Here is a 25,838-nt window from a genome sequence, read left to right on the forward strand (position 1 = left end):
TTCAATTAAGCAACTGTAGTGTGTTCATGAAAATTACATCAAGCTGCAGAATCAGTTTAGCAAATGATCTTTGCTGTGCTGTAGTGGACATACAAAGGTAAGATAGAGCACGTGCATTTGCCTAATTTTCCGGTTGGTGATTAATTCAAATCCATCGTCTTTTTCAACTGAAGGCGAAAGCGTGGCCCATCATTTAGGCAGAGCCAGTTGAAACAAGCTACTGTCTGTAGTTCAGGTGACCAAAATACTGTTACCCCTGCAGGGTGACAGATTACTGATGAAACTGACAGTAACAATCCATGACAAATGAGCTTTGGAAACACTGACTGTGTTAAAAATTACAATGATCCAAGACTGACAGGGGTAATTTTAATATTTTCAGTGAAGATCCTAAGAGGATGTTTTCACCTGTTTAAATTTAGTGGAATCAGCGTCATGGTAGTTCAGTTCTGCTTTTGGGTTTCAGTAGGCATAAGGGGTATGGACATTACTGCGAGCTGCATCTGGGCAAGCAAGATTCAAATTCAGCTCTTCACCCGCTACTAGTTCTGGATCAGCTCTCAGTTTTAGTGCCAGCATATTTGCTTTGATGTGACAATTACTCTGTGATCTGCGGGGGGATTTGTTTACTTTTTTAAAACAGGTATCATTGGTTAGCTCCCTTCTCTCAAGTCAAGCTTTTGCATAACTAGGATTTTTTATTTTCCTTAATACAGAGATTATTTAATTTTCATCACATCTCTGATACATTTTAGCGGCTATTCAAACATTTGTCTGAACGCGTTATGTTGCACCTCTTCTGTGAAGTAGTCTGTAAATGTTCCTCTCCGGATACATGGAACCACTTGTCTCTAGTAAGTAACAAAGGAAGATACCTTTGGCAAGCTGTTAGCCAGGCAGTTTTATCCCATGCTCCAGTGGGTTAAACCTGAGCTGCTTTTCAGGGAGCATACTATACGAGCTTTCTGTGTGTGTGAGTCCCCTGCCTGGCACATGCACTCTGCTTGCAGCTGAGGCAGCTTGCCACTAGCAGTGCCTGCTGGGCTGTGCCCGTACTCCTGAGTGCCTGCTTGGATCATGATCCCAGAGGTGAAGCAAGGCAAACACCCTCTGCTCTGATCTCTAAACCTTAGCAGAGGGACAGACAGGTTTGTGTCACAACTGATCGTGTTGGGAATAGCTGAGATTGGTGTGTGCTGAGGGAAAATGCCTTATTTGAAGGCTCTGCAGTGCTCCCACCTCCCCTTAGTTGCAGTCTCCACTGATACCTGTCCATATTTATGACTGGGTAGTTCCCACTGTGGAATTTTCCTGTTGGCACAGGGATTGAACTTGCTCTCAGAGAGAGTTCCTGGAGGCTGTATGCCTCTTGCTGAGTTTTATTTGCCATGAGTCTCTGAAGTGGGCTGGATGATGGTTGAGCTTGTTCTGCCCCTCCTGTGTCACTACAGTGCCACTCTTCTGTGTGAAGGCAGATAGGAGAAGCCACTACAAATCACGTAGCAGCCACCTGCCCCTTTTCAAGGATTTGTGTGTTCTCTTGGGCTGACCCCATCCACGAGGGTCACCACCTTTCCTGGCACGCAGCAGGCAAGGCAGGGGCGATACCTGGTGGACGGGTCAAGACCAACACTTCCATTCAACAGCTGGGTTGTTTGTTTAGCCTAGAGTTGGATGCTGGTGCCAACAGAGCTGCTTACAGTGGCAGCTCAAAGAGTGCATCAAACGTGTAACAAGACAGCCAAAGCAGTGCCAGCTTTGCTTCAGTTCCCCTTGGAACTCAGGGTCGTGGGAAATTGGTGAGACCGCCTCTCATCACACGCTCATCACAGAATCAATTAGGTTGGAAAAGACGTCTGAGATCATGCAGTACAATCTATGACCAAACACCCCCACGTCAACTAGACCATGGTACTAAAAGGACCATGTCCAGTCTTCCCTTAACCCGGGCATGCTGACCCCGCTACTTCCCTGTCAATCCATTCCAGTATCTGGTCATCCTTTCTGTGAAGATGTTTCTCTTCATGCTCAGCCTCAGCCTCCCCTGGCGCAGCTTCAGCCTGTGTCCCTCCGCTGCTGATGCTGGCTGTTTCCAGGACGCCAAGCAGCTCCCAGCCCGGGAGCACCTCCCGGCCCCGCGCGTCGGAAGTGACGCGGCCGCGCCCGCTCCGCCGCGCTCGGTGTCCGCCATGCGGGGCCGCCGGGGCGGTGCGGGGCAGCGGCGGCCGGCGAAGGCCGAGCGGGGGCAGGAGCAGGAGCAGGGGGAGCCCTACGTGCTGGGGCAGGTGTCCGGCAGCCTCGGGGCGGCCGCGGCGCCCGCTGCGCCCCTCGCTCGCCTCTTCCGCGCCGCCGCCCCGCCGGTGCTGCTGCCTGTGCCGGGGGTGAGTGAGCGACCGGCAGCGGCGCTCCAAATAAGTTGCGGTATGTGAAGTAACTTCAGGGTGTTCCTGGAATTTTGTCCTTCAGGTCTGTTTCTCTCATCACTTTTTTAAAGGGAAATAAGAAAAGGAAGCGTGCAGAAGAAGCGGAGAAAGTGTCAGAAGAGCAGAACTTATCCGTCATACAAGAACCTCCGGTAAAAGAGAAGAAGGCCAGAAAGAAGGAACGTTCAGAAGCAGAGAAAAAACTGACAGAGAGGTGAGTAGGTGACACCATTCTATAGTAAAATTAAATTCCCTAGCATCTACATTAATTGTAATATGAGTTCGATGAAACAACGAAGTTCTCGTCTACTCATCTTCAGCTTGGTGTTTAAGATTATTTTTAAGATTGTGCAAATTTTCTGTAGTTTTCCCCTGAAGGAGAAAGTAGTGCAGCTTCTTGAAACTCTGGGTCTGTGAAGTGCAAGTGCCCTGCTAGAGAGCCGTGAGGTCCAGCGGCTGGAGATATAAACACATGGATCTAGTTCTCTCTGGCTCGGGAGATGCTTTCTAGCTGTTCTTGGCTTTATCCAGCGCAGGTGGTTTCAGCAGGAGCAAGGTGCGAGGCACAGTGAGCTGTCTGTGGCCTCTGCAGTGACACACAAGCTCTCTGTGACTCTCTTCTCATAAATACTTGAAGCAGGGTGCTTCAGGGCAGGCTGGAAGCTGCTGGCTCTTCAATGCAGTTTGGATAGTAAAGCGAACTGGAGTAGTGCAAGGTGAACCCCTCATCCTGTCCCTGGCACAGGGCCCGTGGAACCTGTTCGCTGTGTTTGTGTCTGTAGCCTTCCAGAGGCTCCTTCAGATCTGCTCCTTGTTCCTGCTCTTAGGGCAGGTTGGGATAGAGAGAGACCTGTTAGTGCATGGCAGTATTCCAGAGGTTTGTTCTGAGTCTCCTGCATACTGAGAAGGATTAAATCTGTTCTAAGTTCCAACATAATGCAAAGATTATTTCTTTCCCCTTCAATTTTAGAGGCTATCAAATTATTTAATCCTGAAGTATTTCTGTATTACTCCTGGTAAACAGTGAATGCAGTGTCCTGGAGACAGCAAATAGTTTTTCATGTTACTGAACGGTCAGATACATTTGTTTAATGCAGAATGAGCAAATAATGTTTGAAATTTTAGAGTTAAAACATAATTTCAAATGTAAGTTAAAATATCTTGGAGGCTTCAGTTCTTTGACCCCAAACCCCCTGCTTTTTTTCCCATGAATTGTAACCTGCTTGTTTGTTTCTGGTCAGAGAGAACGCTTTACAGCAGGCAGATGAAGAGGAGGATCAAAAATTGTTTCAAAACAAAGCAAAGCAAAAGAAAAAGGCTTCTCAAGCCATCACCAAAAGTGGTGTTAATTCAGCTAGGAGTGCTACTGCAAAACAGCAGAAGATAAACAGGGTGGCAGATGAAGCAGCAGACAGAAGAACGGTTTTTGTTGGAAACTTGCCTGTCAGCTGTACTCTTCAGGTGCGTGGGTGGGTTCTGTCTGCTAAAGGAATGAAAGGAGTTGCAGCAGTTCTCAGTTTGAGGGGATGTTTCCAGCTGGGAAAGTCACAGACACTTGTGATTGGAACTGCTTTTGGGAAAGCAGGGAATGGTGCTTGTTCTCAGAAACCATTAGAGACAATCTCTGCTTTCCTGAAGTTGGACTTCCTGCAGCAGGAGATGCAGTGACTCTCTCTTGAGTTGAATTGGTCAGTTCCTTGTCAGTGAAAAAATGACTGAATAAATGAGAACTGCATTTACAAAATTACTCTGCTTCTGATTTTGCATGTAAACAGTGCTTCAGATTGTAACATTAAACACGTTAAGTTTATACTTTATTCTGTAGTAAGAGGCAGGACTTCAGTTTTGGCAATCTGTAGAAGAAGAAGCTGCCACACAAATAGTTAGAAATTACTTGCATTTGTTTTAGTAGCGCATTAAGGGACCTCCTATAAGTAAAAGGGAAACAGTGTAAGAACGGTATCACTTATAAATACTAAAAAATAAGTTTCATTACCAGGTTGAAAAGTGTACTGAGTGTTTGTAACATCATCTGTTTAGGTACTGAAATCTCTTTTTAAGAAGTATGGACAAATCCAATCCATTCGCTTCCGGTCTCTGGTATGTTATTTCCTTTAATGTTATATAACAAAATTATTTGTTGATTTTAAAGGGCAGTAGTATATGAAAGGCTTGTACCTTCACTAGGTCAGAAGTGGTTTGGGATATGTGGGTTTTGCTATTAGAAGAAGCCTTGGAGATGTTACCCCTGGAGCACCAGAGATACACATTTCCTGTAGCAGCAGCAGCAGCTGATCCAGGATCAGAGCTTTACATTCTCCGAAAGAGGAATGCCATTATTATTGCTGGTTTGGCTGAGGCATTGCTCACCTGTTTTTAAATCATAGTACCAAAGACATTATTGTAAATCAGGCTACTCACTAAAATAGTTGATGATAACCCTCTTGGAACACAAGAAACATGTCAGACAAAGTCAAGACAAGCTCTTTAACTCTGAGGGCTTTTTTAGACCATCTCTAGGTCCAGCCACTTCTGGCCTTTTCTCCCTGTACTGGCTGTGTTGCTTTGGGTGGCCCCTGCTTGAATTCACCTTCGTCTAAGGGAAAAACTGATTGTGATAAATTGATGCTAGGCCCACCTAACGCAAGCTCTTTTTATCTTTTAAGATTCCAGCAGAAGATACTGTATCCAAAAAGGTAGCGGCAATCAAGTAGGTTCCCCTTGTGAATTTTGTGTATTTTTCAAGGCCTAAACAATGTTTAAATGCTGGTCATTAAAAGTTTGTCTGTATTAGGTATTTTTTATGTATTTTGTGTTCCTTTGTCTTTTGTCATTACCTTTGTGGGTATTAAGTTTTCTCAACGAGTAATAAAGAATTATGTGCCATTTGTACTTGTAATTTGTTACCTGAGGTTGCATTTCTTATATTTTAGGAAGGAGGAAGCTGCTAAAAGTCTTTAATTTCTTCAGATATGTTTATGAGCTGAGGAAGCTTGCTCAGGGTGCATATATGGGCTGAACAAGATGTACAGTGGCACTCCCTTGCACATACAGGGGTAGCTTGACCTGCAAGGGAAATGAAGTTGTTGGTGTGCACAGAACAAGCAGAGGCATGAAGGTGCTCAGTAAGAAGTGCCTGTGCACTGCACAGCATCAGCAGGATTTGAGCAGTAACGTGTCCTTTTCCCGTTCCAGGCGTAAGGTGCACCCCAATGCCAAGTTTGTCAATGCCTACGTGGTCTTTAAGGAAGAATGTGATGCCCAGAAGGCTCTGAAGGAGTAAGTTTCAGTTTTGTTCCTCATTCCCTGTTGAAGGGGTAGTTCAGGTAGATTTATAGCTGAATTTAAACAACTTCCCCTCTTTTGCTTGAATCAGAATAAAATGTTGCTCAAACTTAAAAGTAACAACTTTCCTTTTGGAATACTGCTTTGCAGTGACATTGTCAAATAAGTAATGATTATTTCACTTCTGAAACCTTCTGTTTTTGATCACAAAAGGAATGGAACAGAAATTGCTACTGGATTTCACATCAGAGTTGACACTGCATCTAAAACTAGTTCGGTAAGTAAGATGTGTGGCTAGAAATCCCCTTTTCTGCTTTGGTTGTGTGGTTTTTATTGGTTTTGGTTGGTTTTTTTCTGGATCAAATAACTTCTGGATCAAAAAACTTACTGTCCCATCTCTCTTGTTTTTTAGCATGACAATAAACGATCTGTATTCTTGGGAAATCTTTCATATGGTAAGCCTGAAATGGATTGTTATGCATTATTGATTTGCATTTATGGAATGGTTTACATTAGGCTTTTTATTTCTTGGTATTAGGTGGATAGATACCTTTTGCTGGAGGTAATTTTTATTTGTTAATTAAAACACCTAAAGAGATTGGAAGTTTCTGTCCAATTCTGCACATTGATTGTTTCCTTTATTGTAGGCAGCACTGCAAGTGCTTTTAGTTCTTGTTGTTGCTTCATGTTTTTTATATAAATACGACTAAGTTGCATAGGCCATGGCTTTCTAAACTACTCAAGGGTTACCAATACCTGTTTGTGAACCAATTCCAAATGATGGACAGTGATGGCTTCTCCTTGTGGTGCTTTCTGTGAACCACAGGCTTGAGTGACTGTCCAGGCAGGGCTAAAACTGGGATATGACGATCCTTGTGAGCCAGTTTCAACTCAGAATATTCTGTGATTTGCTGTGCTCTGAAATGACTTCAGCAGCTTGGACCTTTCTCAGCATGTCTAGGTCCCATTCCTGTAGTTAAACCCATACCATTGAGTTTAGCCCCTCCCCTCAGCAGAGAGATGTTTTTATGTATGTCTACGTCAGGGGATTCCATGAAGCGTACCTATACAAAAAAGATAAAATAACCTGCATTTTTTCATTTTTGTGCCATCTGTGATGGCACATCAGATTTGTCTGCCTAGGCATGAGATGGAGAAAGGCTCATACACTCAGCAATTATCAGAATAATTGGATAGCAGCCGTGGTTGGAAACTGTAAATCCCTTCTCCCCCATTCAGTTAAAATTCATGGCTCAGTCAATGAGCAGTCAAAGAACTGCCAGCTCAAGCTCATTATCAACAGCATTAATTCTTAGAAAGAAATTCTGGCATAAGGAGGAGCTAGAAAATTGTATAGCAGGATTCTTAATTTCTGCTATGTTCCAAGCATAAATGAAATAATTTGAAAAATCTATTTCCATTTTTGCCTTAGTTCTTTGTGATTTATGTCATACTCTTCAGAGCTGGAGAAGCAGTGACTCGGTAACTGTCAGAGCAAATAGCCCCGCATAAAGTGTGCATTGTCAGCTTGCTGGGCTTTTTCTGAACCACTGCTATTTGTCTACCTATCCGTATTCCCTATTGTTCGTGTCCCTGAGTGGCTAAATGTGAACTAACTGGATGTGGGCCAGGCTTTCAAAGCCATGTGTTTCCCTGAAGAAGCATCTGTCCCCTTGTGTTGCCTGCAGACATCTGCGACGATGCGGTGCGGGAGCACTTCCATGACTGCGGAGACGTCGTGGGAGTGCGAGTGGTGAGAGACTGGAGGACGGGCCTGGGGAAAGGCTTCGGCTACGTCCTCTTTGAGGTACGTGTGCACCTTTGCTCCAGCACACGGGGAGTTCTTCAAAACCTCAGTTGGGCTCTGCCTTTAGAGCATTTCTGTTCTCTTTTTAGTAATTCTTTGGGGTTTGTGTGTGTGTATATGTATGAAGTTAAATGGCAGCGTTGCTGCGGATGGTGAAAGCAGCTTGGAAGACCGGTGCTGCGGAAGCAGATACAAAACAAAGTATCTTAGGTTTTGTACACACTGGGGTGAAAGAAGTGACTTTACCTTAAAGACTTAAAGGAGGGACAGATGAGTTCATCTGGTATAACTCCAATGTTCTCCCATTTCTTATGTGTCAAAATGTGAGTGGAATTCTTTCCTGCAGCTGGTTTGCGTACCGGTTCTTCACTTTTGATTCAGTACAACTTCCTTTCTCATGCCAGTCTCCCAGCCTCATTTTCTTTAGTTCATTTCCTGCAGCCCAATGACTTTTTTCACAATTTTTCCTTGTCTCTCTCTGCCTCAGACTTCAGTGTCTCACTGTAAGCTGTTTCATAGCCTATTTTCAAGTGTCTGTGCCTCAGTGTGTGGGGGTGCTGGTGTTCCTGAGCAGAGCTGTTGTGTCATTCCCTAAAGAGAGTGGTTTGAGTGCTCAGCATTGTAAAATCATGCTTACCAATTTCCAAGACAGGTAAGTGTTCATTTGAAAGCACTCAGCTGGGAAGTAATGCTGCTTTTAAAGGGGCTCTCTGGTTTTTGTAGAACACAGATGCTGTACATCTTGCTCTGAAACTCAACAACTCTGTTCTGATGGGAAGAAAGATACGAGTGCAGCGCGTGGTGGACAAGAAGAAAGCACAGAAAAATCCCGACAAGTCTCATGCTACCAAGGACAGAGTTGATAAGAAGAAGAAAAAAGAAAAGAGCTCCTCTAACAATTCTTTTGTTGGTGAGAAAGCAACCCCATTAAAGAAGAGCACGAAACCAAAAAGACTGAAAACTACTCCCAAGAGTAAAGCTGGGAAAAAAAAACAGTCCTTTGATAAAAATCAATCCAGTAAAAATGCTAATTAGTGTTACAAGGATGGATGTATATGAGTGGCTTTTATATGTGAGAGTGTCATAAATTTTGGTTTTAGTACAGCTGTTGTCCTTCTTGATGTTTGCTCTGGGGCATCTGGCTTCTCCCGGAAGGCAGCGGGAGGTGCTGCATGATTTTATTCCAGTGTTCCAGGAATCTGTCTCCAGCTGAGGTCTTGCTGCAGAGGCTAACTGTGAATTCTTTTTTTTGGAGTTATGTAGGATTACCCACAATGGCTATAGAAGAAAGTGACTCACATTCACACTGGGTCTGTGACGAAATTGCTACCTTGATTTGGGTGGCTTTTTTGTTGCGCAGAGAAGGGCAGTGGAGCTGGTGAAGGGTCTGGGAGCACAGGTCTTACGAGGAGCAGCTGGGGGAGCTCTGGGGACTTTTAGCCGGGAGAAAAGGAAGCTCAGGGATGGCCTTACCACTCTATAGCTCCCTGAACGGCGGCTGTAGCCAGGTGGGGGCCGGTCTCTTCTCCCAGGCAGTTAGGGACAGGATGACAGGACGTAGCCTCAAGCTGTGCCTTAGTTCAGGTTGGACATCAGGAGGAATTTATCTGCAGAAAGGATGGCTAGATTTCGGGATGGGCTGTCCAGGGAGGTGGTGGAGTCACCATCGCTGGAGGTGGTTAAGGGAAGCCTGGACGTGGCACTGAGTGCCGTGGTCGTGGGTGTTGTTGGGTCAGGCTGGACGGGATAATTCGAGGGCTCTTTCCCGGGATCCCGTTTCCCGCTCTCGCGGCCCCTCACGGCTCTTGGCGGGCAAACGCCGACGCCCAGGCCACGCCCCTCCGCTCGCGCATGCGCCCCGGCCTCGGCGCAGGCACTGCGGGAGTCGCCCTGTGCCGGCGCGGACTGATGACGTGAGCGGAAGCGAGGAGGGGTCCTTTCCCTGTGCCCGCTCGCCCCAAGGTGCCTGCGGAGCTCGGCGCGGGCCGCGCGGCGGGAGCGGCGCGGGGGCGGCGGCAGCGCCATGATGGTGGGCAGGACCAGCGCCATCGCCGCGGGGCTCTGCGGGGCGCTCTTCATCGGATACTGCATCTACTTCGACCGCAAGAGGCGGAGCGACCCCAATTTCAAGAACCGGCTGCGGGAGCGTGAGTGTCCCGGGGCGCCCCCTCCCCTTTCCTCCCGTGCCGTGCCGTCCCTCCCCGCCGCCGCGCGTTCCCCTCAGTGATTCCCCCCGTTTCTCTCCCTCGCTCACCCGCCCGGCGGGGCGCGGGAAGGCAGCACGTGCTGTCGCCGCAGCGCCGCCCCCGGGCCCGGCCCGGACCCCCCGCCCCCTCTGCCCCAGGCCCCGGCGGCTCTGCGGCCTCTCGCCGTCCCTTCGCCGAAACCAGGGCCGGGGCACGAGTCACAGAACCGCCAAAACTGGGAGATGCCTTCGAGTCCCGCCCAGCACTGCCACTGCAACCCCTGCAGCACTAACCAGCATCGCCCAGCGCCAGACACCGTCCCCTGCTGGACACCCCCAGTGGTCGCGACTCCACCATCTCCCTGGGTAACCTGTTCCAATGCCTGGCCACCCTAACGTCTCATCTGAATCTCCCATGTCTCAGCTTTAAGGCCATTTTCTCTGGTCCTCTCACTGCCGGCATGGTGGAAGAGACTGATCCCCACCTCACTACAGCCTCTTTTTAGACAGGGTCATCCCATCAGAGAGCGTTTGCTGTAGGTGTTGGGAACCTGTGGTTCCCGTCCATGCTTGGTTCAAATTCACCTCCCCACCGCCTTTTTTCTTCTCCAGTCTTGCTCTCCTACAGGCTCAGCAGTGCTATTAAAGGCACCACGTTTATGTGGTGATGCACTTTTTTTTTTTTTTTTGCTTTTGGAAGATGAGCAGGTAAAGCAGTGTGATCTCTTACAGTGAAGTTGTTGCTGTGGTGAGGCAGGGGTCGGTGGTGTTTCATCGGCTGCATTCTAAACCCTCCTGGCAGCCCTGCCATTGGCTTCCAGGATAAGAATGAATGCCAGAGAAAACTGTTGATTAATCCAAGATGTAGAGCTCTTTTCCCATGGCTCTTCATCATTTCACATCTTCAACATTTATTTAAACGTTCTAATAATCAGTGGGGGTTTTAAATGCAGTTGTAGGCATGAATACTGAAGGAACACAAATTAATCATGAGCAGTAAAGTGGTACTTTTTATACTGAGTTATTTCTGTTGGGGTAATATGTATATTATTCCTTTGGTAACTAATCTGAAGATAAGAAGTTACCGTTAAGGTAAATTTTCCTGGGAAGTAAACATGATGTGATCAGCAGTTTCATGGATGGAAAAGTCAATAACTAGACTGGTTGAGAATGATTATTTACCTGATAGCATTAAAATGTGGTTTAACAGCTTTGGTTTTGCCTTCATGGATTGAATTTGCCTGGCCGTTGTGGTCACTTAGCGGTGCATTAATTCTGCTTTCCAGAATTTCCTCCACAGCAAGTTAGCTCTGTCAGATATTTCAGCTTCAGGCCCTCGCTCCTGTGTGTAGGATTTTGGGCAGATACCTCATGTGTGTTCCAAGTACTTTTCTCCCTGCAGTGCAAGTCATTAATTGGAAAATTTCAGTGCAGTTAACTGGTATGTGCTTGTTTTTCACAAAGAGACTCAATTTTCAGCAACATAATCAGCCGTGGGCCTTTTTTATGATGCCAAATATGCAGTAGGAGAAGGACCGAATTACATAAGGTTTTTGCAGAAGCACCAAAAATTATTTTTGGATTCCAGGTTTCCATAATCTATCCAGTCATGTTCTGAATAAACCTTAGAACTGCTCTGATTAAGAAATAAAATTAACTTTGAAGTGGAAAACAAATGCATTTTGGCTTGGTAGGAGGTGGCAGTTGTCATTTGGGGGACTTAATTGTAGGACTTACAGTCCTTGCGCATGCTGCACTGGTCTGCATTTAGTTATTAGGCCTTATTTGTTTGGTTGTTACTTTTTTGGTAGTGTTACAGATAATTTAGTATGGATGCTTCAGCAGTGGTGCCAGGGATCTGGGTATTACAGCATTTTTACTGTTGGGTAGACAGGAATGCTTGGGCTGTAAAATACTTGACCAGGAACGGTTCAGTGCAGCTGCCAGCTGCATTTCTTTATGTAAAGATGGCTCCATGTGTTGTGCAATAGTGGGGGTATGGGATAGAAAGCTTGGAGAAACCACCTTCACAGCACATCTTTTCCAGTAACCTTCTTAGGATAAGATCCTTTTTCAGCCTCTGTGCTGCAGTGTCACCAGAATTTGGGAAGGACAGGAGACTTGACACATCCGTGGATTGCCTGTCATATTTCATCAAGCGCATGCTGACAAATGAAGAACCGGTTGGTTTTTTTGCCCTCCCAGTTACACTGCACATCTCTGTGTGCTGTGTTTGGGCCAAAGTTTACATTTGCAAAGGTCTGCCATAAAAATGAGGTGACCTGATTTAGGTTTCTGGGAAAAAAATTTCCTGGAAGTTTCCGGAAGGCTTATAGGACTGCTAGACTTTGATTTTCCAGATGTCTTGATCTTATTTAGCAGGTTTGGGGGTGGGTTTTTTCTGTTGGGTTTTTTTTTAGGTCTTGCTATTGCTAGTTTGGGGGCATGTCCAAAGTCTTGGGACCAAAAGATAGCAAAGCTATAAACATCTGTAGCTCCTGAGCTTACCTAGCTGTATTTTATGAATAAAATACTTCAGGTATGTTCACTATTTGCCTTCTTGAACAAATAAAATAGAAGTACTCGGTTTTAAAACTCAGACACAGATATCTTTGTTCAGAGACAGAATTTCTGACAGTGCTGAATTTTGCCCAAGAGCACCTTCTGCCTGAACAGCAGAGTGAGAGGAGGGCAGTAGGCAGACTTCACTGGTGGCAGCTGAAAATGCAAATGGATTTTTGGGTTTTCTGCTTTCTGGGACTGGTTAGGAAACAGCTGGGGCTACTCAGGGGCTTTTGTAACCCGTGCCAGCAGGACAGGTCATCCATTTGATTCTCTTTTGAAACTTGTACCCTTGTACAAGAGCTCTGCCTGGAGGACCTGCAGTGTGATAGCTGCAGTTTAGCTTTGTGCTTTGGATGCATGCACTGCATTTCTGTGAAAATAAAGATTCATTCTATGAAAGATTGCCTTACCCTTTATAAAATGTGATTATTATCTCTTTAGAATAGAGGGAAGTGTTTCATTTTTGTGGAAGTCCCTGAGGGAAAATGAACTTGGGGGATTTTTTAGGTATGGGGTGGGGTTTTTTGTTTGTTTGTTTTTTGAGCATTTTTACCCATCAAAGCCATTACTTTTTGCTTGTCATATTAAAAATGTAACTTTTGGTTGTTATTGCAGAGATACTTTGAAACTAGTATTTCTTCCCAACCAGTATGGGAAGAATTCATAAATATCCTTTAGAGTTACTTGAGCTTTCTAATTGTTTTAGCCAGTGAACTTTTAAAGAGCCAGTAAAAAAGTATTAAGAAGAGGAAAAAAAAAGTTCCGTAGTAGTCAGACTTGAAAGATTTGGTTGATAATTTTTCAGTTTTAAAATCTTGGTGATTCTTCATATTCCTCCACTATTTTCAGGTTAAAGCATATGATTTCAAATCAGTGTCATCAGTGGTCAAAAGCTTTCATTAGTTCCAGTTACCAGCATACCTTTTGTCTTGTTCTTTATTTCAGAATGCTTAACCTAGTGAATGATACCTTTTATTATATTTTAATAAGAAGGTATCATAGTCATGCTAAGAAAACACAATTTTCTCCTCAAAATGATGTACAAATGTTAAGCTGTTATGTTTTGTATTGCTTTTTGGTTTTTTACTGAATGCACTACAGCTGCAATGTGGCTTGTTTTGATAGTAAAACATTTCAAATACTAAATTTTTTAAAATTTAATCTTTTGGATTTTATCTATTATCAAAACTTGTTTGCATAGTAGTGCAATTTAAAGTTTTGTGCAAATTAATGCTTCTGAAAAGTTGGAGTGAGCTCACTGAAGCACTAATTTTCAAGGGCAATTCTTTAATATTGAAACCCAGCAAAATGATAAAATTGTAGTATACTACAGTTCTATCCAACACATTTTTCCATCTGTAGTGTAAAATGACATGCACAGGTCAGTTAGTTGTAGAAATCTAGGTGCTAAGTTTTATTAATATGGTGTATTAAGGTGTTCCATCTAGTTAGAAACTCCCTTTCTATGAAGAACACAAACTCATCAGTGAATGCCATGTGCTAGGTTATCAGTATACTAGGGAATAATATTTCTGTCTTCATCATGTGGACAACTGAAAATTTTTAATTTAACACTAGCAGCATGTGAAACTGCTAGTCATATTTGGGAGTATTTCCAGCTTGTAAAATTGTATCAAAAGAAAAATCAGTGCTGTGTGATGGTTGGTCTTTGTCAGTGTAGGAGTTTCCAGAGCAGACACTGAGGACAAAGAGAGAAAAGAACAGTTTAACCATGGGTTGTATTCAGAGGTTTTAGTGGTGTAACTATTTCAGTTGACGAACTGAAGACTTACAAAAATCATTATTGTAAGGAAATTGCCAGTATTAGAATAATTATGCTTTCTTGTATGAAGAGATGCTGTTATAAAACTCTTTATACCTGCCTAGCTGCATTAAAAGCAACTTTAATTACACTGGTTTTGCTGGAGTAGTACAACTTCATGTAGCAGACCAACTTTTTGCCTCAAGGTTAGGCAGTTAAATCTGTAAATGTTTGCTCCATCTGTAAATGTTTTCTTCCCCCAGGTTTCAGAGATGTATGCTTTCCTATTGCTCTTGCTGGGGGAACCATGGGACATTGCCACATATTAACTAGTTCCTAAGTCTTTGCTATAAAGTAGCTGAGAGAGTGCTCTGTGTGTGTCTGCTGTGGCCTGCTGAAGTTCCCCTTCCTTGGTGGTGCACCTTCAAAACTAGATAGCCTTGACTTACAGACAGTTCTACTGGGGTTTGTTGTTAAAAGTCATGTAGCTAATTCCTGTATTATTCTAATTCTCTTTGCTTCTGTGTGCCTGCAGTGCATGAGGTGTGCTGTGCTGCTGCTGTGCTGCCCTGCACAGCTGGTGTTTGCTGCAGTTGTCAGGAGAAGAATTGCCATTTTGGGTTGGTGCTACTGCCAGTCCTCATTAGACCTCTAAATGATGCTCTTTTGCACTGAGTGGGTTGCAGTCTTGTGCTCAGTCTTCAATATTTGGAATACATTGCCTGTTTCTTCTTTTGAAAAGGACTTTGATTTGTTCATGGTTTCAGATTATAATCTGAAGGGCTTTTTGATTGCAAATTGAAAATAAAAGATGTTTTTCTTCTTACAGGAAGGAAGAAACAGAAGCTTGCCAAAGAGAGAGCAGGACTTTCCAAGGTAATACTGTGTTCAATAATGCAGTGCTATTTTGAAAGATGTTTCACTTGTATTATTTGTAAGCTTTACTTAAGGATTGGGTTTGATTCCAGGATTCCAAACACCCCTGCAAATATGCAGTCTTTAGGTTTTTTTAATGCTCAGTAATAACTGTGATCATTCCTTTTTCATGTCAGACAGAGGAGTTATATTGGAAAGTACAACATTTGCTATGTGATTTGATGGTGTTTTCCTCTTTGTAATATGAACAAGGACTTTTCAGACTTTATTTTAAAATTACTGATGAGATACACTTATAACTGAACTTGATAGGTTCTATTGCAAAAAGTATTTGATTTCCTTTTCATTATTACCAATGGATCCAGAAAGAAAATATAAGATTTCTCTTGAACAATTGCAATAAAACAATAAAAACATAAACATAATGCACCTTAGAATTTGTATTTTCTCCTAAATTGTGTACTTAATGAACTGAGTATAGGTATTTCAGGCTCTGTCTCTACATATTTGTGATGCAGTGTTATGAGACCTGAGTCTGATTTTCAAAAAATATTCTGTGTACACTTAACTTAGTGATGACACTTGTTTCTTCAGTGTCTGTGTAACAATAGGGTTGTGTGCATGTTTAATTTCAGTTGAGAATATTTTCTGCTAACTTTTTATTAGCTGGTGTTTAAGGGCCGATTTACTGTGTGTGTTATAGTTGCCTGATCTGAAAGATGCTGAAGCAGTTCAGAAGTTTTTCCTTGAGGAGATTCAGCTTGGAGAGGAATTACTAGCTCAAGGTAATAATATTTTAGTTTCCAAAGGGTATATTGTAAAATAATTTTTCTCTGACTTTGCTAGAAGGTGACTTCTGTACACAAAGAAATTCTGGGGAGTCAAATTCGTCCAAGAAAATCTGCTTATTTGTTTGTGTGTTCAGAAAGTCCATCAAGAAAGGAGAACAGCTTAGTGTGCATTGATTCACTGTAATTTAATCCACTCTTGGTGTCTGTTTTGTGTAAAATGTATTACAGTGTGGAAGATGCTTGATTTCAAAACACTGTATTAATTTGTCACACAGGTGAATATGAAAAAGGCGTTGATCACTTGACCAATGCCATTGCTGTGTGTGGGCAGCCGCAGCAGCTACTACAAGTTCTACAGCAGACTCTTCCACCACCAGTGTTTCAAATGCTTCTAACTAAGCTCCCTACAATAAGTCAGGTATGTGAAACATTCCCTGTTGCTTTGGTGTAGAAATAGCTGAAATACTTTATCTGCTACACCAGTCTTGAGTATCAGGTTTTGTAATCTGTTGGTTTTTTAATATGTTCAGTTAGATTAAAAGAAGCTGTTTTATTTCACCTGAGATGGTAAAAAGTGAATATAAAAATTACCATGTAGCATTAATAGCAACCAGGATAAAATAGAAATACAAAACTTCTCTTGTGTGTAGGGTATGCTAAGCTCTTGAAGTAGAGGCATCTGACCACAGCTCTGATACTATAAGTGGATCCAGTGTTTCCCAAATAGAAGTTGGGGGGATTGGAAAAAACAGTAACTTTATTGCACTGGGTCTTGAGGGTTTGGTTGGTTGGTTTTTTTAATTTACATTTCTACAAGTGTGTGTAAATGCTATGAAAGTTCATCAAAATTAATCTCTTGCATTTGCTACCCTGTTGCTTCTGGGGGCAGCTTTAGACACAAGATGTTAACTAGCACCAGAACCCCTGACAGTTTTGGAAGCTTGGGAGTTTCCCTGATGACAAAAGTGTTAGCAGCATTGTGTATAAAATGCTCTCCCATTCTAGTCTGAGTACTGAGTGGGTAATATTGTTAATATGCTGGCAGGTGAGTCTGTTGTAAAATAAATGTTTTATGTTCTTAGAACTACAAGGGGACTCCCTAACAGTGTAACCTGACATAAAGCAGAGATTCAGTACTGGGTATCGATTGTCTCTTCTTATAGCTCAGGCCTGGTTACATTTCAGGTTAAAGTCCATATAGTCAGTGCTAACACTGGAAAGTGTCAGGTACTTAAGACATAGGAGTTGGGGAAATGATTGAACAAAAATGTTCCCCAAGAGAACAGTGCCAGAAACCACACAAAGGTCATCACTTGAGGTTGATAGAATATTGTTTATCTGACTTTGGCTTTGTTAGGTATTGCACTGTATGTAATTATTGTGGAACTGACTTCAAAAACTTAAGTCAAATAGATTGCCATTTTTAACTTTAATCAGTTTGTTCAGTAATTACACTGCTTAATGTTCAGTGTAAAATTACATTGCTTGATAATCAGTTGCTTGCTGTCAATTTTATGTAATTGTGAATGAGTTTTTCTCCTTCTTACAGAGAATTGTAAATGCACAGTGCTTGGCTGAAGATGATGTTGAATGAGGTCACACCACAACAGGGGGAAAAAAGTTTTCTTACCCCAGAAGATGAGCATCAGTAGGGGGATAAAGGGGCAAACATAGTAGTTAATGGACTGTGTACCACATCGGGTTCTACCAGAGTTAAAATTAACTTTGTGTAGGTGGGTTTCGCAGGATTTTATTTATTATCCCAGTGAAAAGTGTATTTTGATAAGAATTCATTTTATAAATACACTGTGTTGAGTTATCAAAGTATCACTAACTTCATTATTATTAAAATACGCAGTTGTAATGTTGTACATATACAGACATAAAACTACGACCTATTAAAAACCCAGTGCTCATTTTTGAAAAAACGAAGTTATGGCAATAAAGATTTATCTGCACTTGTGTGTCCCTACAGTACTACTTTAAAATCCAGAATATTTGGGTGTCAGAGCAAATGATCTAAAAATGACAACATTAAAATTTATTTTTAATGTTATGGCTGGTCTTCCAGTGCTTTTAATTACATTTAAAACCTTGTGTAATTTCCTGAGAAAATAAATTTATGATCATTTAAACAGTAAGAGATCAACTTAGAAGGAGATGCAAATCACAATGGTAATAGATGACTGGCTGCAGAAAGAATGACAAATCCGTTTCTGTCAGGAACAAAAACATGTAAAGTGATCAATTAAAAATTACTGGCAAACTTGAAAGCTCTGTTAATACAGGTGTCTGAAACAAAGCTGTTTGGAATAGAACCTGGGCAGCTTTTAAGAGCACAAAGGTTGGGGTTTTTTGGAAAGCTTGAAATGCTGCAAGATAGACAGTTGACCTTTCAGTCTGTAGTCTTCAAGACCATAGGAAATGGTTGATGACAGTCTTTTAAAGGCATTTGCCTTAAGGAAAAAAATTGCACTGATAAGGTAAGACAATTCTATCCCTAGGGTAAATAGCAAAGCTAATGGAATTAGATGTTGTACAGTTTCAGTATGGTGTGGAGAATCTTGCTTTGCCAGTGGAAAGAAGACAAATATACAGCAGGCTCAAGTGAGTAAATGTACTTATGAAAACAAACTTTTCATGGGTAGAATCTTCTAAACATTAAAACAGACTGGCTTCTGCTATTCTCTAGGTTTGCTGTCAACACTTAGGTGGCAGAAGAAACAATTAAAAATGTAGGTTTATCTTTTTGGCACAGTGAATTTTAGCTCGAGGAGAATGCTTTGAGGTGTCTTTCAGACCAGCTGACCATTAGTACTTATGATGCTGCTAGATGAATAGTAAGGTATTAGGTGACATAATCTAGTAGAAGTGAGACTTTGAGAGTACTCTAGCTAACTCTGTCTTATTCAGCCTTGTGCAAATTTCTTCAAAGGTAGATTCTCCTCTGGTTCAGGAATTGCCTCACACAGGATTTTTGAGAGGTTAAGGGGATAGTTGATGGTGACCTAGCAGTCAATACCTGGAATTGGAAGTAGAAGTGGCTCTTACTGAGTCATTCTACTGAGATGGTTTGATATGGAATAGGTATTTTCCCCTTAAGCCCTTGAAAACATTATTTCCAAAGATTTGAGGTGCTACTGAAATTTTCTGTAATGTGATAAATACTAAGGTTAGTGGCTGGTATCCACAAACATGTCTTAAACAACTGGATGTAGTTTAATCTTTGTGCTTGAATTTTTCAGGTAGCATAAAGTAAAAGTAAAATGTAGTAGCCATATTCTTCAGGGGATAATGGCCAGTGTGCTCTTTTAATTTATTTTACAGGGACAAAGTTATTTTGCACTTAATAAAAATATGTATGAAATTCTGTTAAAATTACAGAATTACATGTGAAATTACATGTGAAATGTGTAATTACAGAAGATTCTGACTTTAATGGGTTTTTTTTTGCCAGAGTTTTTCTTTTCCCTTCTAACCCTTAAAAGTAAAAGGTAGGAATTCTTAGGTTATGTTGACAGAACTGTTGGCATATTTACTGTTTTGCTGATCGCTTCAGCATGTCTTTTTAGTTCAACTTTTAACATTGTTTTAAGGTGAATAAAACTTCCATCCTGCCTTGAAAAACAAACCCAAACAGCACAAGACAAAAGTCACACAAACCTGAGCATTTTTCTACACTCTTTGGTATAATGATGACAATTTGAATTCACATTTTAGCTTGCAGCAAAGCTCTCCTGAACTGGGTTTCAGCAAACCTGGGTGTCAATTCTGATTTTGATGGAAGCCTTGGTGACAGTGATTATGTCTATAAATGGTATCGGCTGTAATAAGGAACATAGACACACATATTGCTCAAACATTTTTCATTTTCTTGAGCTTGCAAAGTTAGATGCAAACAAAATTTAAGATAGCATAGGTTTAAATGTAGCCTTAAATGCAAATTTATTCTCATATCTGATAAACCAGAAGTACCTGGTTAGTATGCTAGAGCAAGCTCTGATACCTGTTTTGAGTGCCTTGGACTAATAGGGTGGAATGCTGGATCCTTTTAACAAGACTTGAATTTTTTTCTTCTCCCCAAATGTCCCAGTGATGCGAATACTGTACAATTGTGAAGACTTGGAAGATACTGTCTAGAATGCAAATTTGCTGTTGCTCCAAGAGTGGCAGGCTGACAGAGGTATAGCTAAGCATGCACAGTCCACAGATGTTTCAGACTCAAGCAAATACACTGCTTTCAGACACTGCTACAACGTTTCAGTGTACATCATCAGAAACGTGGTGGTAATGATGGATGGTTCTGCATCAGCAGTAGTAATGCCATTGCATTAGCTGTCCATAGTGCTGTGCATTTCTTTTCACTTGTGCAAATGAAAAAAAGTGTAGAAGTAATCTACAATTCCAGTTGTGGATTTGCTGCTGTGGAGCTCACAGCTGCTGGAGAGTAAGTTCAGTAATCTTATTTTCTGCAGGTTAAACTTCTAGTCCTTCTCCCGGAAAGAACCATCTTCCCTTTGCTTCTTCAAGAACATGGCACTTGTTTTCAGCACTAAAAGGATTTCTTATAAAGAAACCGAGAAGTCTGTTACTTTTATGTTGGGAAGTCTTCTGTCATCAGTTATGAGCTTCTCAGGCAGTTTTTATAGGAAAAAAACCCACCCAGATAGTTTCATTATCATGCAGGTCTACCTTTGATGTCTCACATTTAAGTTTTCTAAATTATGGAATCAAATCCAAAACCAGAGTGGTCAGGCACACACTGAATCATCTGCTACTAATTTCCTTTCCCTGGGGGCTGACACAATATTATTGTTGCCCTTAACATGAAAAATGGAGAAGTCCCAGCCCTGCTGTGTAGGAGGCCAGCCAGCCATCATCAAAGTAAAGCTCCAGCTATTTAAGCACTCAGGAGAATCTTTCTAAAGTTTCATTTGTACATCTGTTGATGGTGTGTTTAAAGTCCCTTAGGCTGAACAGTGGCCCTACATGACTGTTGTGTTACAGTTAACATGAGTTAAACATCAAGGGAATCTTTGAAGTGGTCACTAAGTGCTTTTAGTGATTGTTTCAAAGGCATGTTGTGCTGCACACCCATGCTTCTGTGTTTTTAAATGTATGGACATAAAAAGGGCTGCTGTGAAAAGAAAAAAAAAAAATTCTACAAGGCTTCTGCTGCACCCAAGTTTTGGGTTGGTTCTAAGTTAATGTGTTTACAAATACCAGCATAGCTTACAGTATTCTCTGTGCACTGACCAAAAGCCTGTTGCAAAGAGCCGAAACCTGTGCTTAATTCACAAGGACTGGGCTTTCATCAGAGGCGCTCTGGAAACCGAACTAGCTTCAGTTAACAGTACTTGTTTTCTGCATTTGTACCAAAATCAAACTTCCCCAAAAAAATGTGGATGTCTAATGCTGTTCTCACACGGCAGAGTTTGCCACATCCGGTGTATGAATGTGTGAGTGAAGCTGTAGAAAACAGCTGGCCCTTCTGTGTTACATTTTGTACCAAACTGTCCGACATGCTGGCTCTAGATAATGGGCAGCTTTTTCAAAGTACAGTGGTTTCCATGTGTTCTTGAAAAGAAATTCCAGGTTCTCTCTTCTTTCTCTGCAGTAGGGACTAGTTTTAAAGAATATTTACTGGACATCTCTTAATGAACTCACTCCCTGTTTTCCAATCATTCCTGTAACTTAATAGTCCTTAACTTTTAAAGGCCTCTGAGCTATAAGCTTTTGACTCCAGGCATACAGTTCCTGTTCCTACTTTTTAAAGGTCAGGTCTGTCTTTAACAGGTTGACAGGCAGATGTCATGCAGTACTCACAATTTCATCATTTCCCTTGCTCCCTGAGATGTTCTCGACTCATCTTCGGCATGAGAGGGTGTCTAGTGGTGCTCCCATGGTGGGAGGGTTGCTTGACAGAGCGAGTATTGCGGCTGGCACAGTGTTCCTGCAGCCTACAGATCTCTTGGGATGGTCCATACTGCAAGGCAGTTGTGAGTAGCTTTTGTGTATGAAATTTCTAGTGTGCATGGAGGCAGAAAACAGATGAAGTCAGATAGTTCTACCTCTTTGCATGCTGAACCCTTACAGCTAAAAACTGATTTGGTCACAAAATCATTTACTTGAGCAGGTCTTAATCTAAACAGCAGGGGGCAGTTTTGCACACACATTTTGTGCAAGCTCACCCTGCAAAATCCTAATTTTTAAAATCTTCTTGTCTGGTGAGGTGATGCAATGCAGCATTTCATCCAGACAGATTTGGTACGGTGTGTAAGACAGGCTCAGTGGAGCAGCAGTGGAATGTGTTTCTACTGATAATACCTAATTTTGGCTTTCAAAATCCTGTGTGTTTAACTTGTGATGACATGATCAGGAGGATTTCCCTCTTTCTCTCCATCCCTCAACACAAACTAGGTATACAGATAAGCCAGCTTCATTATACAACTTCAGCTCTGCAATAAAATGCAACTGTATCTGATTCCAGGCACACAAGAGAAGTTTTCCCCTGCCCCCCTGTGATTATTGTGGATGACCTTTGCTAGGGGTGGAAGTGAAATCTGCATTTTGAAATTTTGCCTGGAGCTGGACTCTGCCTGTGATGGGCCATGTGAGAAAACCCAACCAAAAAAATAAGGAGGCAAGATATTATAGGTTGGTGACAGGATGCAATTTCGATGCCAGTTGAATTTCAGCTGAAGTTGACAAAATCTACTCACCCTGTTGTGATCCTCCAGCTGACGTGAAGTGAGCTGATCTCCTGCTTTGTCTCTCTCATGCCTTGGAGGCAGCTGTTTGCATTGTAGTGTCACCCTGGCTCAAAACTGAATCTTAACTACTCCTACATCTCCAAAGTGCTTTTTCTCTGCTTCCTGGTCTGTGTTTGTGGGGGGTAAAGTGTATGTATGCTATACAAGTAAATGGAAATTTTCCACCCTTGTAGCCGTCAATCAGCATTTTTCCAAACATTCAACTTGTTAGTAAGAAATTCTTCAAAGTCTGCTCAACACATGACAACATGTAGAGAAACCTGTTTAATAAAAGATACTGTGTGAAAACCATATTGCTTCTCCTTCCTTAGATCACTCTGGCCATGTTGCACCCTGTAACAGAGCCTGGAAGATACAGAAATTTGCTGTAAAAAAACAGTATTTGCCTGTTTTGGCATGTATGTAAAAGAGTATTTCCCTGGAGTTCTGAAACAACCTGGTTAGCATCTCTTGTTGTATTTAATATTATTTAATGAGAAAGAATGTACATTCAGCTTTGATGATTAAAATGACAATGATTATTGCATGAATTTGTGAATTATAATGCAATGACTAATTAAATGGAGAAATCAAGAAAAGGGATTCTTGAGCAAGCATATTCTCTGAGAAACTCTCCCTTGTTTTTAATTGCTAGTACACACCTAATCAATTCATAGCTGTATTTCATTACTGGTGGGAACAACCTGGTTTTGATGAAAATTTACTTTCACCACACATTGAGCTGGATTAATACAGCCTGGTCCTGTTAAGTTACCACGAGGAAGACTGCCAGTTCCTAGCACTGAGGAAGTAGAAGTTTTTGCCTATATAAAGAAGGGAAGCCCCATCTAACCCCAGGTTACTGGCTCCATATTTATTGAGTTCTAGTTGGAGTGTTTGTTATAATGACACCTGAATTTGCATAACCATGAGGGGTTGCTATTTGGTTTATGTTTCATTTGTTTTTATCTCTCCATCTAAAAATTTGAGCTTTAACATCAGGTTCCTTGGCTTATATTAGAAGTTGTCTGACACTTTTTTATTTCTTTGTGGGGATGTTACTTAGTGGCCATTGGCACTGGCAGAATTCTTAGCATGAAATTATTATTATTACTTCTGTATCAGCAGAGATATGTGTGACACTGAAGAATCTGTCAAGATGAAGTCTCTGCTTCTGCAAATTCACAACCTGTGGTCCTGATCCTGCAATTTACTCTGCATGTTCCTTTCCTCATGGAAACCTAAACAGTCAAGAGCAGGACATTGGGACAGTGACACAGGAAGGGAGAAGGTAAGGTTTAGGATAGCATGATCGTTTTGGTAGTAATTGGGTGGGTGTTTTATCTGAATTTTGTTTGAAGCTCTAAAGCTTGCTTTTCTAAGTCAAATGAATTTTAGACTAGTTGGCTAATCAATGCTAGTCACTAATGTAATCAGGAAAAATCGGACTTCAACCAACCATAGATCTCCTTATAAATCATTAAACCTACCAAAAGAAAGAAGTATTGAAGGCACCCTCTATAACCGAATAGATTTGAGGCACAACTTCCCCCCCAGCTGAAAGCAATAACATGAGCTGTCAAGCACTGGGTTAATAGCTCTGCTGTCAGTCCTGCAGTTGGTAAATACCTTCTACACTGAAAATATAAGAAGCAATCTTTCAGAAATGTAGCTTGCTGTTGGATAGCAACTTTAAAAGGAACTCTATTCTGTCAAAACTTTGTAATCAGCCCAAACTGTAGTGCCTGAAATTCAGTGATACCATCATGCAAATAGGAAAGTTGGGTCATAGGGTATTAAAGCAGGCATAAATAAGGGAAACAGCCTAGAAGACAATAGAGTGAGTCAGTGTCCATCATAGATGTTGGATTGCAAACTGCGAATGCTTAATAACCTGATAAAACAGTTGCAAATTTGAGAGATACTTTACAGAGAGAAAGTTGTAGCCCTGTTTTAGACAGCTGCCCCATCCTTAAAAACAATGCAGCCTTCTAAAGCACACTTTTGACCCTCCAGGTCTTGGTGGTTAGAGCAGACCTGTTGACTCTATCCTCTTTTTTCTAATTTGGAGCTGGTTTTCAGAAAGCAGAGGAGGACATGCCTGGCAGGAGCTGGTTATGTGGTAGCCATATGTTTAGGAAGTCAGATGATGAGACTGGTGTGCCCTGCCACCCTCCAGAACCAGTGGACTGTCTGGTTCTTAGTGGGACCTTGAGCACTAAGCTCGAGCACCACTTGGGCGCCTTGGCTTCTCTGGGCAACTGTGAAAGCAAGTGCTCATAAGTTGTTGATTTTCTAAAGGGAACACAGCCCCTGGGATGGAATTGATACTGTAATGTATTGATACTGGGGCAGTGCTCTCCCCATGCTTTTGGTCATAAAATGTGAAGCAGGGGAAAAACATTGACTCCTGTGTAGAATCCCTCTCTTTATTTTGGTTGTTTCCAGAATGGTGTTAGGACCATTCTGGTGTCAGTCAGGAGCAGTGTTTTCTCTGCTGCATTGCCCTTGAAGATCTCCAGCAGGCCTGACAATATTTGTCATTAACTTTAGATCTTTTCACAGATGGCCATCTCCTACCTTGGGCAGCATGTTTTCAAGAAAAACGGTGATCTCACCCTGGTTTTAAAGAAAAAAAAAACAGATTGCAGTCTGACAGAGCCAGTAATAGCTCAAACTCAGGAGTCTTCATGGCTTTTCCTTTTTTGAAATCTGAGTGTTCAAATTCTGCCTGCCCAGCTCCTGGTAATGTTGCAGGTGATGTGGGTCTCAGGGGCTGACACCACAAACTTTGTTATTAATTGATGCAGGAGTGGTTTTGTAAATTCAAAGTATTTGTAGGTCCTCATAGTATATGTAGTCACCAAAGAATTTGCAGACACTTCACTGGGTTTTTGAAGACATGCTGCTGAGAGAGTAGTTCACTGGAGGAGCATTAATTATCTTCATTTGGGGGAACTTAACTGCATTTTCCTTTTTTCTTGGAAGACCACATTATTTTTTGCTAATATGAAAGAATATCACCCTTCTTGACATGCCTGCAGATGCAGTATAGCTGTACTCTTGTGAAGCTTCACAGGAAACAAGGACCAAAGACAGAGGTAATGATTAGCTAGACACACCATCCTTTGCCCCAGAGCCAATACAGTCTGCTGCTCGTCACCTTTTAGTGCCTATAAGGTGTGAGACTGGTCATTTATTTCAGTGGGAAGGGCATGTGTCATGAAGCAGAGCTTTGTGGGCAGTCTTAGATGCCTGATGCAAGGCTTCTTCCATTGCTTCCCAAAATGATGGTGTCTTCTGGCAGAGTTTAGCACTGGGAGTGTTTTTGTTTTCTGGGTAAATATAAGTCTGCTGTAGTGAGGGTCTTTCAATTTAACAGCTTTCAGTGA

General features: G+C 42.0%; 2 protein-coding genes and 1 non-coding gene across 5 annotated transcripts; all 3 read left to right on the forward strand.

The window, feature by feature from the left end:
- Positions 1-8,619, forward strand: RBM34 (RNA binding motif protein 34). 2 transcript variants are annotated; one of them, XM_086877783.1, is made up of 11 exons: positions 1-97; positions 756-854; positions 2,495-2,637; positions 3,665-3,884; positions 4,464-4,523; positions 5,090-5,133; positions 5,619-5,702; positions 5,922-5,985; positions 6,121-6,163; positions 7,397-7,515; positions 8,239-8,619. In XM_086877783.1, exons 2-11 carry the CDS (start codon positions 786-788, stop codon positions 8,548-8,550), a joined length of 1,158 nt encoding a protein of 385 aa, XP_086733909.1. In that variant the 5' UTR covers positions 1-97; positions 756-785; the 3' UTR covers positions 8,551-8,619. The 2 variants fall into 2 exon arrangements, with proteins under 2 accessions (XP_086733909.1, XP_023779621.2); XM_023923853.2 differs by lacking the exons at positions 1-97; positions 756-854 and adding an exon at positions 2,175-2,381.
- A 776-nt stretch (positions 8,620-9,395) lies between these two features.
- TOMM20 (translocase of outer mitochondrial membrane 20) lies at positions 9,396-17,750 on the forward strand. Of its 2 annotated transcripts, none has more exons than XM_086877787.1 (5): positions 9,396-9,662; positions 14,857-14,903; positions 15,607-15,688; positions 15,970-16,112; positions 17,244-17,750. In XM_086877787.1, the coding sequence occupies exons 1-5, from the start codon at positions 9,539-9,541 to the stop codon at positions 17,286-17,288; spliced, it is 441 nt and encodes a 146-aa protein (XP_086733913.1). In that variant the 5' UTR covers positions 9,396-9,538; the 3' UTR covers positions 17,289-17,750. The 2 variants fall into 2 exon arrangements, with proteins under 2 accessions (XP_086733913.1, XP_023779379.1); XM_023923611.2 differs by lacking the exon at positions 9,396-9,662 and adding an exon at positions 12,122-14,647.
- LOC111927094 (small nucleolar RNA SNORA14) lies at positions 10,479-10,613 on the forward strand. Its single transcript, XR_002863368.1, has one exon. It is a non-coding gene; the product is annotated as a small nucleolar RNA SNORA14 (small nucleolar RNA).
- Positions 17,751-25,838: the final 8,088 nt, after the last annotated feature.

This window comes from Cyanistes caeruleus, chromosome 2 (assembly GCF_971803275.1).
Source record: "Cyanistes caeruleus chromosome 2, bCyaCae1.hap1.1, whole genome shotgun sequence".
NCBI lineage: Eukaryota > Metazoa > Chordata > Aves > Passeriformes > Paridae > Cyanistes > Cyanistes caeruleus.